Source organism: Monodelphis domestica, chromosome 8, assembly GCF_027887165.1.
Source record: "Monodelphis domestica isolate mMonDom1 chromosome 8, mMonDom1.pri, whole genome shotgun sequence".
NCBI classification, from domain to species: Eukaryota; Metazoa; Chordata; class Mammalia; order Didelphimorphia; family Didelphidae; genus Monodelphis; species Monodelphis domestica.
In genome coordinates, this window is record NC_077234.1 from 91,840,578 (window position 1) to 91,854,462 (window position 13,885).

A 13,885-nucleotide genomic window follows, 5' to 3' on the forward strand; every position below is an offset into this window, starting at 1 on the left:
TCCTTCCCTCTTTCCCTCCTTTTTTTCATCTCTCCATGTCTCCTTCCTTCGATCCCTCCTTCTTTCCTTCCTTCCCTCTTTCTTCCCTCCCTTATTTCCCTTTTCCCTCCTTTACTCCTTCCTTCAATCCTTCTTTCCTTCCTTCACTCCTTCTGTCCTTTCTTCTGTCCTTCCTTAATGCCTTCCCTCCTTCCCTCCTTCCTTTCTTCATTCATTCCTTCTTTCCCTCCTTCCTTCCCCTTTCCTTCTTCCTTCTTCCTTTATTCTTTCCTTCCCTCATTCCTTCCTTTATTCTTTCATTCCCCCTTCCTTATTTCTATCTATCTATCCTTTCCTCCTTACCCCCCATCCTTTTATCTATCTTTCCTTCCTTCCCTCCTACCCTCCTTCCTTCCTGGTTCCATCCTTCCTTCCTTGTCCTCCCTTCCTCACTTCCCTCCTTTCTTCAGTCCTTCCTTCCTTCCCTACATTACTTCTTCCTTCAATCTTTCCTTCTAGCCATCCTTTACTCCTTCCTTCCTTCTCCATTCCTTCCCTCCTTCCCTCTTTCCCTCCTTTGTTTCATCCCTTCTTCTCTCTTTTCTTCCTTCCCTCCTCTTCTTTCTTCCTGTCTTCCATTCTTCCCTCCTTGCATTCCTCCTTCTTTCCTTCCTTCCCTATTTCCTTCCTTACCACTTCCCTCCTTCCTTCCTTCCTTCCTTCCATCTTTCTCTACTCCTTCCTTCCTCCCTCCCTTCCTTTGTTTTTCCCTCCCTCCCTTCTTCCTTCCTTCCTTCCTTACCACTTCCCTCCTTCCTTCCTTCCTTCCTTCCTTCCTTCCTTCCTTCCTTCCTTCCTTCCTTCCTTTCCTCCCTCCTTCCTTCTCTCTTTTCCCTCCTTCCCTCTTTCCTTCATCTCTTCCCTCCTTCCTCCTTTTCAATCTTCCTTCCTTCCTTCCTTTTTTCCTTCGCTCCCACCTTTCTTCCTCCTCTCCTTCCCAACTTTGTTCCTTCCCTCCTTCCTTCATATCTTCCTTCCTTCTATCCCTCCTTCTTTCTCCTTCTTTCCCTCTTTCCTTCCCTCCCTCCTTCCCTCATTCCTTCCTTCTTTCCTTCCTTCCCTTCTTTCTTCCATCTTGTCTTCCTTCCCTCCTTTTCTCCATCCTTCCTTCCCTCCTTTCACCTTCCTTCCTTATCTCCTTTTTTGCTTGATTCCTTCTCTCCCTCATTCTCTTTTTGCCTCCTCCATTCTTTCCATCCATCCTTCATTCTTTGCTTCTGCCCCTCCTTCATTCTTTTCTTACTTCCTTCTCTTCTTCCCTCCTTTCCTTCTTTCCCTCCTTCCTTCATTCTCTCTATCCCTCCTTCATTTAATTTCCCCCTCCTTCCCAACTTCATTCTTTCTCTCCCTCCTTTGCTACTTCCCTCTTTACCAATATCCCTCCTTCCCTCCTTCCTTCCCTACTGCCTTCCTTCCTGTTTTACCACCTTCTTTCCTTCCTTCACTACTTCCCTCCTTCCCTCCCACCTTCATTACTTCTTTCCCTTTTTATTTCCCTCTATCCTTCCCTACATCCTTTCCTCCTTCCTCCCTTCCTTCTTTCATTCTTTCCTTACTTTTGTACATCCTTCATTCTTTCCCTCCTTTACGCCTTCCTTCATACCTTACTTCCATCCCGCCTTCCTTAATACTTTCCTTCCTGCCTATCCTCCTTCCTTTCCTTCTTCCTGCCTTCTCTCCTTCCCTCCTTTCTTCCTGCCTTCCATTCTTCCTTCCTTCCTTCTCTCTTTTCCTTCCTTCCCCACTTCCTTCCCTGCTTTCCTCCTTTCTTTTCTCCTTTCCTTCCTTATCTACCTCCTTCCTTCCTTCCTTCCTTCCTTCCTTCCTTCCTTCCTTCCTTCCTTCCTTCCTTCCTTCCTTCCTTCCTTCCTTCCTTCCTTCCTTCCTTCCTTTCTTCCTTCCTTCCTTCCTTCCTTTCTTCCTTCCTTCCTTCCTTCCTTCCTTCCTTCCTTCCTTCCTTCCTTCCTTCCTTCTGACCTTGGCTACTCCTTCCTTCCTTGCCTCCTTCCTTCCTTTCTTCTTTCTATCCTTCCTTCCTTCTTTCTTTCTTTCCCTCATTCCCTCTTTATTTCCTTCTCTCTTTACCCCCTTCCCTCCTTTTCCTCTTCACATATTTCTTCCTTCCCTTCTTCCCACCTTCATTCCTTCCCTCCTTTCATACCTTCCTTTCCTACTTCCTTCATTCCTTATTTCCCTCTTTCCTTTCTTCCTTCCCTCCTTCCTTATCCTTCATTGACTGCTTCCTTCATACCTTCCTTTCCTCCTTCCTTGCTACCTTTCTTCTTTCCTTGCTTCCTTCCCTTCTTCCTTCCTTCCATGCTTCCTTCCTTCCCTCCTTCACTCCTGCCTTCCTTCCCTTCTTCCCTTCTTCCTTCCCTTCTTTGTTCCTTTTCCTTCCTTTCCTTCTTACTCCTTCCCTCCTTTTCTCCTTCCTTCCTCCCTTCCTTCCTTTTCTCCAACCTTACTTACTTCTGTCTGCCCGACCTTCCCTCCTTCCTTCCCTCCATCCTTCCTTTCTTCCTTGCTTCCTTCTTTCCCTCTTTCTTTCCTCATTCCTTTGTTCCTTCATTCATTTCTTTCTTCCTTTTCCCTTCATTCCTTCATTCATTTGTTCTTTAATTCCTTCCCTCATTCTTTCCTTCCTTCGTTCATTACTTTCTTCCTTCCCTCCTTCCTTCCCTTCTGCCTTTCTTCCCATTCCCTCCTTCCCGTTTCTCTCCTTCCTTCTTTCCACCCTTCTCTCCTTTCCTTCTTCCTTCCTCCATCCATCTATTCCTTCCTTCCTTTCTTCTTTGCATCCCTCCTTCCTTCCTACCTTCCTTCTCTCCTTCAATTCTTTCTTTTGTCCTTCTCTCCATTCCTCCTTCCTTCCTTCTGTTTTTCTTCCTGTCTCTCCTTCCCTTCCCATCTTCCATCCTTCCTTTTCTTCCTTCTTCCTTCCCTCTCTCCTTCATTCTTTCACTTCTTTGTTCATACCTTCCTTCCTTCCCTCCTTCCTTTCTTCCTTTGTTATTTCCATCATTCTTTCCTTCCTTTATTCTCTCTCTCCTTCCTGCCTTCCTTACTTTCTTCCTTCTTTTCATCCCTTCTTCCCTTCTTCACTCCTCTCTTTCCTACACTCCTTCCCACATTCCTTCCTTTTCACTTTCTTTCCTTCCTTCCTTCTTTCCTTCCCTCATTCCCTCATTCTTTCCTTCTAGCCTTCCCTTCTTCCCTCCTTCCTTCCTTCCATCCTTCATTTCTTCCTTCCCTCATTCTCTCCTTCCTTCCTTGATTCCCCCTGTACCTCTTTTCCTCCTTGCCTCCTCCCTTCCTCCCTTCCTTCCATCATTCCTTCATTGTTTTATTCCATCCTTTCTTCCTTCTTTTCTTCCATCTTTCATTCTTTTCTTCCTTCCTCCTATTTTTCCTTGATTCTTTCCTTTCCTACTTCCCTTCCTCCTTCCTTCCTTCCCTCCATCCCTCCTTCCATTTTCCCATCTTTTCCACCTTCCTTCCTTCTCAACCTGCTTCCCTCCTTCCCTCTTTCCTTCATTCCTTCTTCTCTCCCTCCTTTCCATCTTTCCTTCTTCCTTGCTTTTCTATCTTTTTTCCCTTCTTCCTTCTCTCCCCCCTTCCTTCATTCCTTCCTTTTTTCCTTCTAACCTTCCCTCTTTCACTTTCCCTCCTTCCCTCTTTCCTTCATAACTTCCTTCCTTCCCTCCTTCTTTTCTACCTTTTCTCTTCCTTTTCTTCCTACCCTACTTTCTTTCTTTCTTCATTACTTCCTTTCTTGCTTCCTTCCTTCTCTTCTTCTCTACTCCTTCCTTCCTCCCCTATTTCCTTCCTTCCTTTTTTCTTCCTTACTCCCTTCCCTCCTTTCTCCCCATCTTCCTTTTATCTCCTTCCTTCTTCCCTCCCTTCCTTCTTCCCTCCCTCCCTTCACTCTTCCCCTCCATCCTTCCTTCTTTCCTTTCTTCCTTCCTTCCTTCCTTCCTGCCCTACTTCCATATGTCCTTCCTTCTTTCCTTCCCTCTATCCTTCTCCTCATCTTTCCTTTGTTCGTTTGTTCCTTCCTTCCCTTGTTTCCTTTTTCCTTAACTTTTTCCTTCCCTTCTTCCCTCCTTCCTTCCTTGCCTTTTCCCCTCCTTCCTTCCTGCTTTTCCTCCTTCCCTCCCTCCTTACTTCCCTCCTAATCTCCTTCCATCCTTCCTTCTCTCCTTCCTTTGCTTTATTTTCCTTCATACATTCCCTCCTTCCTCCTCTCTCTCCTTCTTTCCTTCTTTACTCTCTTCCTTTCTTCCTTCCTTCTTTTCTTTCTTTACTTCCTTCTCTCCCTTCTTCCATTCTTCCTTTCTTCCCTCCCTTCTATCCTGCCTTTCTTCATCCCCTCTTTCACTCCTACTTCTTAACTTCCTTATTCCCTCCTTCCTTCTTTCCTTCTATCCTTCCCTCCTTCCTGCCTTCCTTCTGTCCCTCCATTTCTCCTTCCCTACTGCTCTCCTTCTGTTCTTCCTTCTTTCCTTCTATTCTTCCCACCTTCCTTCCATCCTGTCAAATTTTTTCTTCTTCCCTTCCTTCCTTCCTTCCTTCCTTCCTTCCTTCCTTCCTTCCTTCCTTCCTTCCTTCCATCCTTCCCTCCCTCTTTCCTTCCTTCCTTCCTTCCTTCTGTCCCTGCTTCCTTCCTTTCTTACCTTCCTTCTTTCTTCTCTTCCATCCTTCCCTCCCTCTTTCCTTCCTTCCTTTCTTTCTACCTTCCTTTCTTTTTCCTTCCTTTCTTCCCTCCTTCCTTCCTTCCTTCCCTCCCTCCACCCCTCCTTCCTTACTTCCTTCATTTCTTCTGTCCTTTCCACTTTCCCTCCTTTTCCCTTCCTTTCCTTCCTTTTCTCATTCCAGTCTTCCTTCTTCCCTCATTCCTTCCTTTTCTCCTTAATCCTTCCTCCCCTTGTCCTTTCTTCCTTCTTTCATTCCCTCCTTCCTTCCTTAATTCTCTCTGCCCCTCCTTCACTCCTTGCCTCCTCCTTCCCTTCCATCCTTCTTTTCTTTAGTCCTTCCATCATTCTTTTCTTTCTTTCTCCTCTTTTTCCCTTCCTTTCTTCCCTTTTCCCTCCTTTCCTCTTCGATCCTTCCTGGCATCCTTCCTTCTTTCCTTCCCTCCTTCCTTCCTTCATTTGTTTCTTCTCTCCCTCCTTCCCACATTCCCTTCTTCCTTCCTTTATTCCTGCCTTCCTTCTCTCCCTTCCTTCTTTCCCTCCTTTTTCCATCTCTCTTTCCCTCCTTCATTCTTTCTTTTCTTCCTCCTTTCCATCTTCCTTTTTTCCTTCCTTATTTTCCTCCCTCCTTTCTTCCTTCCCTCTTTCCCACCTTCATTCCTTCACTACTTCCTGCTTATCTTTCCTTCCTCTCTTTTTCCTTCCTTTCTTCTTTCCTTCCCTCCCTCCCACCTTTCTTCCTGCTTCCCTCCTTTTCTTCTTCCTTCTCTCATTCTTTTCTTCTTTCCTTCTTTTCTTCCTTCCCTCTTTTCTTCTTTTTTTTCCATCTTTCCTTCCATCCTTCTCTACTCCTTCCTTCCTCTTCTCCTTCCTTCCTTCTCTCTTTCCATCCTCCCTCTTTTCTTCCTTCTCTCCTTCCTTCCCTTCTTCCTCTCTTCCCATCTTCCTTTTTTCTTTCTTCCTTTATTTCCTCCCTCCTTTCTTCCTTCCCTTCTTTCCACCTTTATTCCTTCCCTCCTTCCCTATTTCCCTCCTTCCTTCCTTCTCTCCTTTTTTGCTTCCTCTCTTCTCTCCCTCCTTCCCTTTTTGCCTACTCCTTCTTTCATTCCTTCCTTCATTCTTTTCTTCTGCCCTTTCTTCATTCTTTTCTTCCTTCATTCTCTCTCCTTCACTACTTCCCTCCTTCCCTCTATCCGTCCTTCCCTTCTTTCTTTACTACTGCCTTCCTTCCTTCCCTTTTCCCTCCTTCTTTCCTTTCTTACTTCCTTGATTCCTTCCTTTCCTTTTTCCCTCACTCCTTCCCTTCTTCCCTCCCATGTTCCTTCCCTCATTCCCTCCTTCCTTACTTCTATCCTTCCCTCTTTCCCTCCTTCCATCCATCCATCCTTCCCCCTTTCCTCCTTCTTTCCTCCCCTCCTTCATTCCTTCTAAACTTCCCTCTTTCCTTAATTCCTTCTTTATTCCTTCCCTCCTTCCTTAATACTTTTCCTCCCTTGTATTCTTCATTCCCTATTTCCTTCCTTCTCTCCTTCCTTATCTTTCCTTTCCTCCTTCCTTCCCTCCTTTAATCCTTCCTTGCATCCTTCCCTCTCTCCTTCCTTCTTTCTCTCCTTCCTTCCTTTCCTCCTTTTCTCTCTCCTTCCCTCCTTTCCTCTTTCATTCATTTCCTCCTTCCTTCCTACCTTTTTGATATACTCTCTGAGGATGCAAAATTCTGAAGTTATATATACATTTTTTCCCTTCCTCATCAAAAATCAAAGATGAAGAAACATTTCATTCTGGTAAGTAAAAAAGCACATCATTGTCCTCTAATTTTAATTACATATAGCCTAAATTGTTTCTTCATTTAAACAGGTTTATAGGAAGATGATGCAATAAATGTTTTATTTTCCTCTGTATGTAGTAGTTTATAGAAGTAAATGTTACCTAAATGAATTACGCACCTTTTCATAATTTCCCATGTTCATTTATTGTACTTCCCCATTCAGTATGTTTTAATCCTCAATCTTAGTAATAATTGTTTATGCTTTTCACCTCTGTGCAGTTTCTCTTAGTGATGCAGTTTTTTAAATTGTTGCAATTTGAGTACAAATTGAAGAGGAATGTCAAACGTCACACTGAAGGTCTGGCCATTCCTTTGGCCTTTTGCCATGATTTTTTTTGACAGCAGATTTTAATTTTTAATGTCTGTTTCTGCTTTTATCTGAATGCCCAGAGGAGCTCTCCGAAGGTAACTAGACATTTTTATTTCCTTTAGCATACAAAAGAGAAGCAGGTTTAGAGTATGTCTGTTCCATAGAGTAAATTCTTGACTAGGTAACTCATTTTAGATTTCAAAATAAAAGTTGGAATATTAAATATCAAATTGTGAAGAATATCTTCTTTAAAGGATAAAAACCACCTAAAAATGAAATAGATTTCATATAGAGGTACATTGCACCCCCTAACTGCGTATGGATTGGCATATCCCTAAAAAAGTTTCCTTGCTATTTTTTCTTCTTTATTTCATTTTGAAATATGTATTTGATTGCTTCATAATGAATTGAGGATATTTGTGCTTTGATTTTACATTTGAAATTTTTAAGCAAAGATTATTTTAGAAAGTCGTTTGCTATTACATTGTACAAGGAATATGTTCTCTAATCCATTTTCTAGCACCACAAGTAAATCTATGTACATAAACCTGTAACAAGAAATTTTTTCACCTGGGGCAGAACCAGTTGTTTATTGGGAGACATTGGAGGGAGGGAAGAGAGGGCAGTCTGACCTGGGAAGTGGAGGGTGGAGCTGGAAAGGGGCTGGCACCTGTTCCTAGAGTCTGACTTCAGTTCCACTGCAGTGGTCAAAGGAAAGTTGGGCCTCAGGAGAGGGCACTACTGAGAACTTGGCAGCTTAGGGGCAGTGATTGAGTCCTCTCTCCCCTCTCTCCCATAGTCAGGACCCTCAGGCAATTCCTACCCTACTAATGGCTCTGCGCATGCAGAAAGAGGAATTCAGGAGGAATCCATTTGAAAAAGATATCTTCCTAATGTTTTAGTAGAGCTATTTCTCCAAGGAGCCAAAGTATTTTGAAGTATTTGTAATAATGACTGCATTTTACTATATAAACTAGAGTTGTAGTTTCTGAGTCTGGACTTCTGAGCAGTTTTCTTTAGTCCCAGATCCAAAAAATAATGTAAATAAATAACCAAAATTAATAAATAAATCTATATCTTTTATCACCTTATGGCAATGAACAACAATTAGGGATCACAGAGTGACTACATGACTTTTACTTCCACACAATGAGTTAATTAGAAATCAAGCAAACCTAAATGATGTATTGCTTTACTAAAGGGCTCCCATCCACCAAAGCCTAAAAGCCCAGAGTTAGAACCATTCAGAAATTTAATTTTTGGTTTTGGTTACCATGCTATTAAGTTACAGTCAAAAAATGCACATTTTTGCTCATTAAGCACAAAAACGCATATTTTTGTGACCTTTACCACTTTTTTTAGATCTTTTATAAGACAGTTTGGTTCTTGATTATGTTAGGGAAGGTGAATGTTAATACCTAGTCCATGAAGAGATACAATATCTCTAAGTTGGTGCCAGACACTTAGAAATGTCTATACCTTAGTGGATTTAGGAAATCCAAAGTATTTAGGTTATTCCCGAGAGGACTTCCATGTACAGACTCATCATTATAGCCATATTTGTGCTACCACCAACTATGGAAATGAAAGAGTTTATAAATGTGAGGATAACTTCAATGAAGAAAGTAACCACAATCCTTTGCCCTCCACTCCATTTTCCTTTGCGGACTGTTTGCTCATCATGGATTAGATGAAGAGGAATTTGCTGGATATGACCATCAATTCTTTATCGGTAAGTGATAAGGGAGTCTCTGGTGCCTGGTTTAGCTGGACTCCTAGCAAGTCTGACATTCCCTTTCTGCCTGGAGCCTTCCTATTTTTAATAAATTTCTGTTCTTTTGATATTGTTTCCCATTTTTCTATTCCCAGAAGACACACTGGTATTTTTAACCAGTGTATATATAACTAGGCAAAATGCTTCCTGGGGAAGATTCCACTGTGGGAGGGAAAGGTGAGTGATGAGGCTAGGGCACAAAATAAGAGTCCAAAGAGTAGGGGAAGATGGGGTGAGGCTAGAGAAAGGGACTCCTCTGCTCATGAAATCCTAGGGAGAGGAGAGGAGATGGGGAGACAGTAATTGCCTTAGGTGGGAAGCACACACATTACTGGGTGTTAGTTCCTTGGGGCAAAGTCCTGTTCAGTTTTAGCTTTGTTCAAAATTCTTTTAATCGCTTCATGATCTTTTCTCCACTGATCTTCCTCCAGTCAACTCCCAGCACACCCTACCCTAATGGAGGGTTTCCCCAATACAATGCCAGCTTTTTGTTGTTGCTTAGTTGTTTGTCAGTGATGTCCAACTCTTTGTTGGCAAAGAGGCTGGAGTAGCTTGTAGCTTCCTTCTGCAGCTTATTTTACAGACGAGGAAATAGAAGCAAACAAAGTTAAGTGACTTGCAAAGGGTCACACAGTTGGGACCTGAGATCAGATTTGAACTTGGGAAGATGGGTTTTCCTGATTCTAGCTGCCCTCCATGCCAGCTAGATTCCTGCTTTTCACAGGCATACTTCATACCCCACCCCCCTCATAAAGAATGTGTGTGCACCAGGTTAGTTATACATACATCCACGTAGCCTACCTAAATGCAGCTCCCAAGAATCATGGATAAATAAATCTCTGGCCTTTTGGTCACACCTTGACAGGACAATTTGAATGTGTGCCTTTAGAAGAACAGGCACTGCTGGCCATTTTGTTTGCCAAAGTAGGTAAAGTTTGTCTCTGGTGACCAATTCCTGGGGTTCTTTTTTCCTTTTCCCCATTTTCCTTAGATGCCTAGATCATTTTGTTTTCTTATCAAAATCTCTTGGAAGGAAGGTATCCCCAGTTCATTCAAAGAGAGATGTCAGTGAGTGAGAAGGCTTAATATAGTTTTGCTTCTCCTCCCCAAGGTATATTTATTTAAAAAGGAAGAGATGAAAGGAATAAAAAAAGTCATGAAGATTAGAAGGACAAGAATTAACCATTGGTTAGAAGAGAGATTTTTCTTGAGGAAGATAGAGGAATGAAGCATAGCAAGGACTTCTGGGAAGTCATGAAATCATACTAGTATTCCCCACTCAGGTTACAAATTCAGGCTGACTCTAACTATAGGTGTAATCCAATGTGAAAGGAAGCCAGGAGATGGAGCTAAGGAGGGAGAAAATTCCAGTCATGGGGGACAGACAGTGGAAATGCAGAATCAGGAAATAGAATGTCTTGTGTGAGGAACAGCAAGGAGGCCAGTTCACTGGATTACAGAGTTTTGGAGAGCAGTTCAATATTTAAGAACTTAAAGGGAAAAAGAGGCCAGGTTAGAGTGGGCTTTAAAAACCAAACAGAAGGTCCTAGAAGTAATATGGAATCACTGAAGTTTTTTGAATAGGGATAACATGGTCAAACCTACACATTAGTTAATTCACTTTGATAGCTAAGTGCAGGATGGACAGAAAGGGGGAGAGACTTGAGTCAAGGAAACCAACCAGAAGGCTACTGCAACAGTCCAGGGATGAGGTGAGGACAGCCTTCCCCAAGGTTGTGGCAGGCAGCGTCAGAGGAGAGAGACTGCAATAGTAGAAATAAAGGGACTTGGCAATGGATTGGACAGTAGTTGGGGGTGGGAAGAGGGAAGAGGAGGAGGGATCAAGGATTCCCCCCACATTTTGAGCCTGTATGGTGGGGCAATGCCGCCGCCCCAATAGTAATAGGGAAGTTAGGAAGAAGGGATGGCTTAGGGGGAAAGACGATGAGTTGAGTTTAAGACATACTAACTTTAAGATATCTATGGGACGTGCAGTTTGAAATGTCTAATGGAGATGCAGAAACAAGACCAAAAGTCAGTAGAGAGTTTTAGGGCTAGACAAAGAACTGAAATTCATCGGAGGAGAGATGATAATTGAATCCACCAGAGTGGATGAGATCACCAAGTAAAACAGGATCCAGGAGGAAGAGAATAGAGCCCAGGCAAAAACCTTGGGGGACACCAATTGTAAGCAGCCACAACTGGCATGAACATCCAGCAAAGGAAACCAAGAAGGTCCAATCAGCAGGTAGGAGGAGAGGGCAGCATTACAAAAACCTAAGAGACAAAAGAGAGCATCCAGCAGTGTCTGAGGCTACAGAGAAGTCCAAGGAGCCCTTGATTCCTTCTTCCCTTGGTGGCAAAGTGTGTGGCAGCATCCTGAATCGAGTCTCTGCTTTGAGAGGCCATCAGCATCCTGGCTTTAAATGGTGGTTTTAGGGTTCCCCTTGCTCCCAATGCTTTGGCTGTCTCAGACTTTTTTAAATTACTGCCAGTTCTGGACCTGATTTTTCCCTCCCTAGCTGGTTTCCGAAGAAGCATGCGCCTCTGTCGGAGGAAATCTCACACCAGCCAGCAACCTGCCAGCTGCTGCACCACCAGCTGCTACAACGCCCTGGGAGCCCCATATGAGGAGGTGGTGAGGTACCAGCGACGTCCTTCTGATAAGCATCGCCTGATTGTGCTTGTAGGTAGGTCTCTGGATTGATTGCCATCCTCACGATCAAGTACATCAAAAGCTTTGGCGTATAATCTGGCAGTTTAAGTGAGAAATGCTGTGGGATGGAAATGCAGTGGGGCCATTTGCGAAGACCCATTTAGCAGGTGCGTAGATAAAAGGAAAAATAAAGCCAAGGGACTAGACTCTGTTTTACAAGGCAACCACATTTTTAATGGGGCAATTTATCAGCTGTGTGATCCTGGGCAAGCCATGTAAGCTCTGTTTGCCTCCTCAGTTTCCCAAGCTGTAAAATAAGACTAACATTAGCACCTATCCCAAAGCGTTGTGAGTATCCATTGAGATGATACTTGTAAAGCGCTTAGTACAATGATAGCACATGTATAACCTATATCTGAATCCTTGCTGTCTCCAGGCGGGGAAGAAAGAGAGAGAGAGACAGAGAGGCAGAGAATTTGTATCACAGATTGTCAGAAAACAATGTTAAAAATTGTTTTTACTACATATAAATATGTAAACATTTTATATAACAAATATATAAAACAAAGTATTACTGTGAAAGCACTTTATACAGTGCCTGGCATGTAGCTGACCCTATATAAATGTTTATTCCCTTTCCCCACCTCCCAGTTTTATATCAGGTGGTTTATTCTGAAGGAACAGCAGAGACCTGTTACAGTATGATTCTTTATATTATTTATTATATCATTTATATTATCTGATTCTTTATAATAGCAAGCTATATTAGAACAGGACTCTGCTGTACTTACCATGTTTCCCCATTTAGATGATATTCTTTAGGAAACATTTAAGTATTAAAATCAATTTAATTCAATAAGTGTTTATTGAGCATCTATTACATATCAGGAACTGGGCTAGGTATTAGAAATACAGGGACAAGAATGAAATAGTACCTGCCTTCAAGGGGCTTACATTTTTCTGGAGGAAAATAATATGTATTGAGATAAGGACATAAAAAAAATACAGAATAAAAAACTCTGGCAATAAGGTGGATCAGGAAAAGTCTCTAGCAAGATATGAAACCTAAGCAGGACTTTGAAAGAAGCTAGAGATTATAGCCAGAGGTGGGTGAGGAGGTGCCACAGAGTTCCCAGGATGTCTAATTAATAGACAAGATTTCTAGAGTTGGAAGGCTTCTTTATCAACCATCTATAAAAGTTTAAGTAGTACACATTATTCCCAGGGCCAAGAGGAAAAGTCACAACTACCCTTCACAGCTCGCCAATTTAATGTGAAGGAAAGTTGTAGAATTCATCCTTTATCTTTTCTTTCTTCTTTTTTTTAAATATCAGTATAGCAGTGATGATAAATTCATCACTATATATAGTTATCTATATGTAATGATTTCTGATTTTCTTCCTACCCAACCCCTGGCCCCATTCAGGCCCTTCTGGTGTTGGAGTAAATGAATTGAGAAGGCGACTGATTGAAATTAACCCAAATCACTTCCAAAGTGCAGTGCCACGTAAGTTCTATTTTTCCTTTTGCACTTCATATTTTAATAAAAACTTCCTTTATTTCTGCCTCTGAAAATATATTCATTTCATTAGCCACATGATATCTCCTTTGCTGTGAAAATACAAGAAATGTGATGACTTTCACAGGCATTACTATCTAGATTTTGTTTTGATTTTTGGAGAAGAGCCAGACTGAAAGATGATGGCTACTTTCCTAGGCTCTTTGTAAAATAATTTTGTCTTTGACCCATGGATTTCTTTTCCAGCAAGTTATTGTGTAGTCTGCTTTATCTCAAACTTCAGTAGGATTTCTTAACTACTTCATATGATACAGCAACTTCTCCTTGTAAAAACTTTTTTAAATGATTGCAAGATGTATAATATATACCACAGATATTTTGTAATGCCCAAATATATAAATCTGTTGAGGAAGGGGAAGAAGTTGTCTTAAACTTTTTGATGAAATTTACTACCCTTTGAGGAATTATAATAGTTTTATTCAAACATTTTCCAATTAAGAAGCTCAAGAAAAGATATAGAAAAGGGAGTGGGAGGGAAAGGAACAAGCATTTATTAAGTACCTAATATATGCCAGACACTTTACAAATATTATCTCACTTGATCCTTATAACAACTCTGGCAAGAAGGTGCAGCTATAATCTTCATTTTACAGTTGAGGAAACCAAGATAGATTTGCCCAGGCTCACCCAGTTAGTAAATATCTAAGACCAAGAACAATTGATGAAGCCTGTGGACCCCTCCCAAGAAAATTGTTCTTAAATGTATAAAATTAAAAAAAATTGGATTACAAAGGAAACCAGTTATATTGAAGTGTAGATAAATTCATATATCACACAGGTTAAGAATTCCTGCTCTAAACCTAAAGGAGAAAATGAAAAGAATTGAAGAGAAAAGTTTGCCTTTTAGAACTCTTAAAAGAACTCAAGCTCTCTTCATTACATTAGTCAGTCTATTGGTTCTGGCTTCAACTGATTTGATCAAACGCAAACCCATAGATTTATCCTAAAAGAACACTTTCAGAATAGAATATTTATAGAGTAATTTGTGAGTCTCTTTGATATTGACAGGCA

The 13,885-nt window shown here is 41.8% G+C and overlaps 1 protein-coding gene across 1 annotated transcript in view; it reads left to right on the forward strand.

The window, feature by feature from the left end:
- Positions 1–13,885, forward strand: part of MPP4 (MAGUK p55 scaffold protein 4) — a 61,240-nt gene that overhangs the window by 38,415 nt on the left and 8,940 nt on the right. The window contains exons 17-21 of the mRNA XM_056808494.1: positions 6,491–6,511; positions 6,946–6,960; positions 8,556–8,597; positions 11,162–11,329; positions 12,722–12,802. Coding sequence (XP_056664472.1) covers positions 6,491–6,511; positions 6,946–6,960; positions 8,556–8,597; positions 11,162–11,329; positions 12,722–12,802 — 327 coding nt within the window. The remainder of the gene's footprint in view (positions 1–6,490; positions 6,512–6,945; positions 6,961–8,555; positions 8,598–11,161; positions 11,330–12,721; positions 12,803–13,885) is intronic.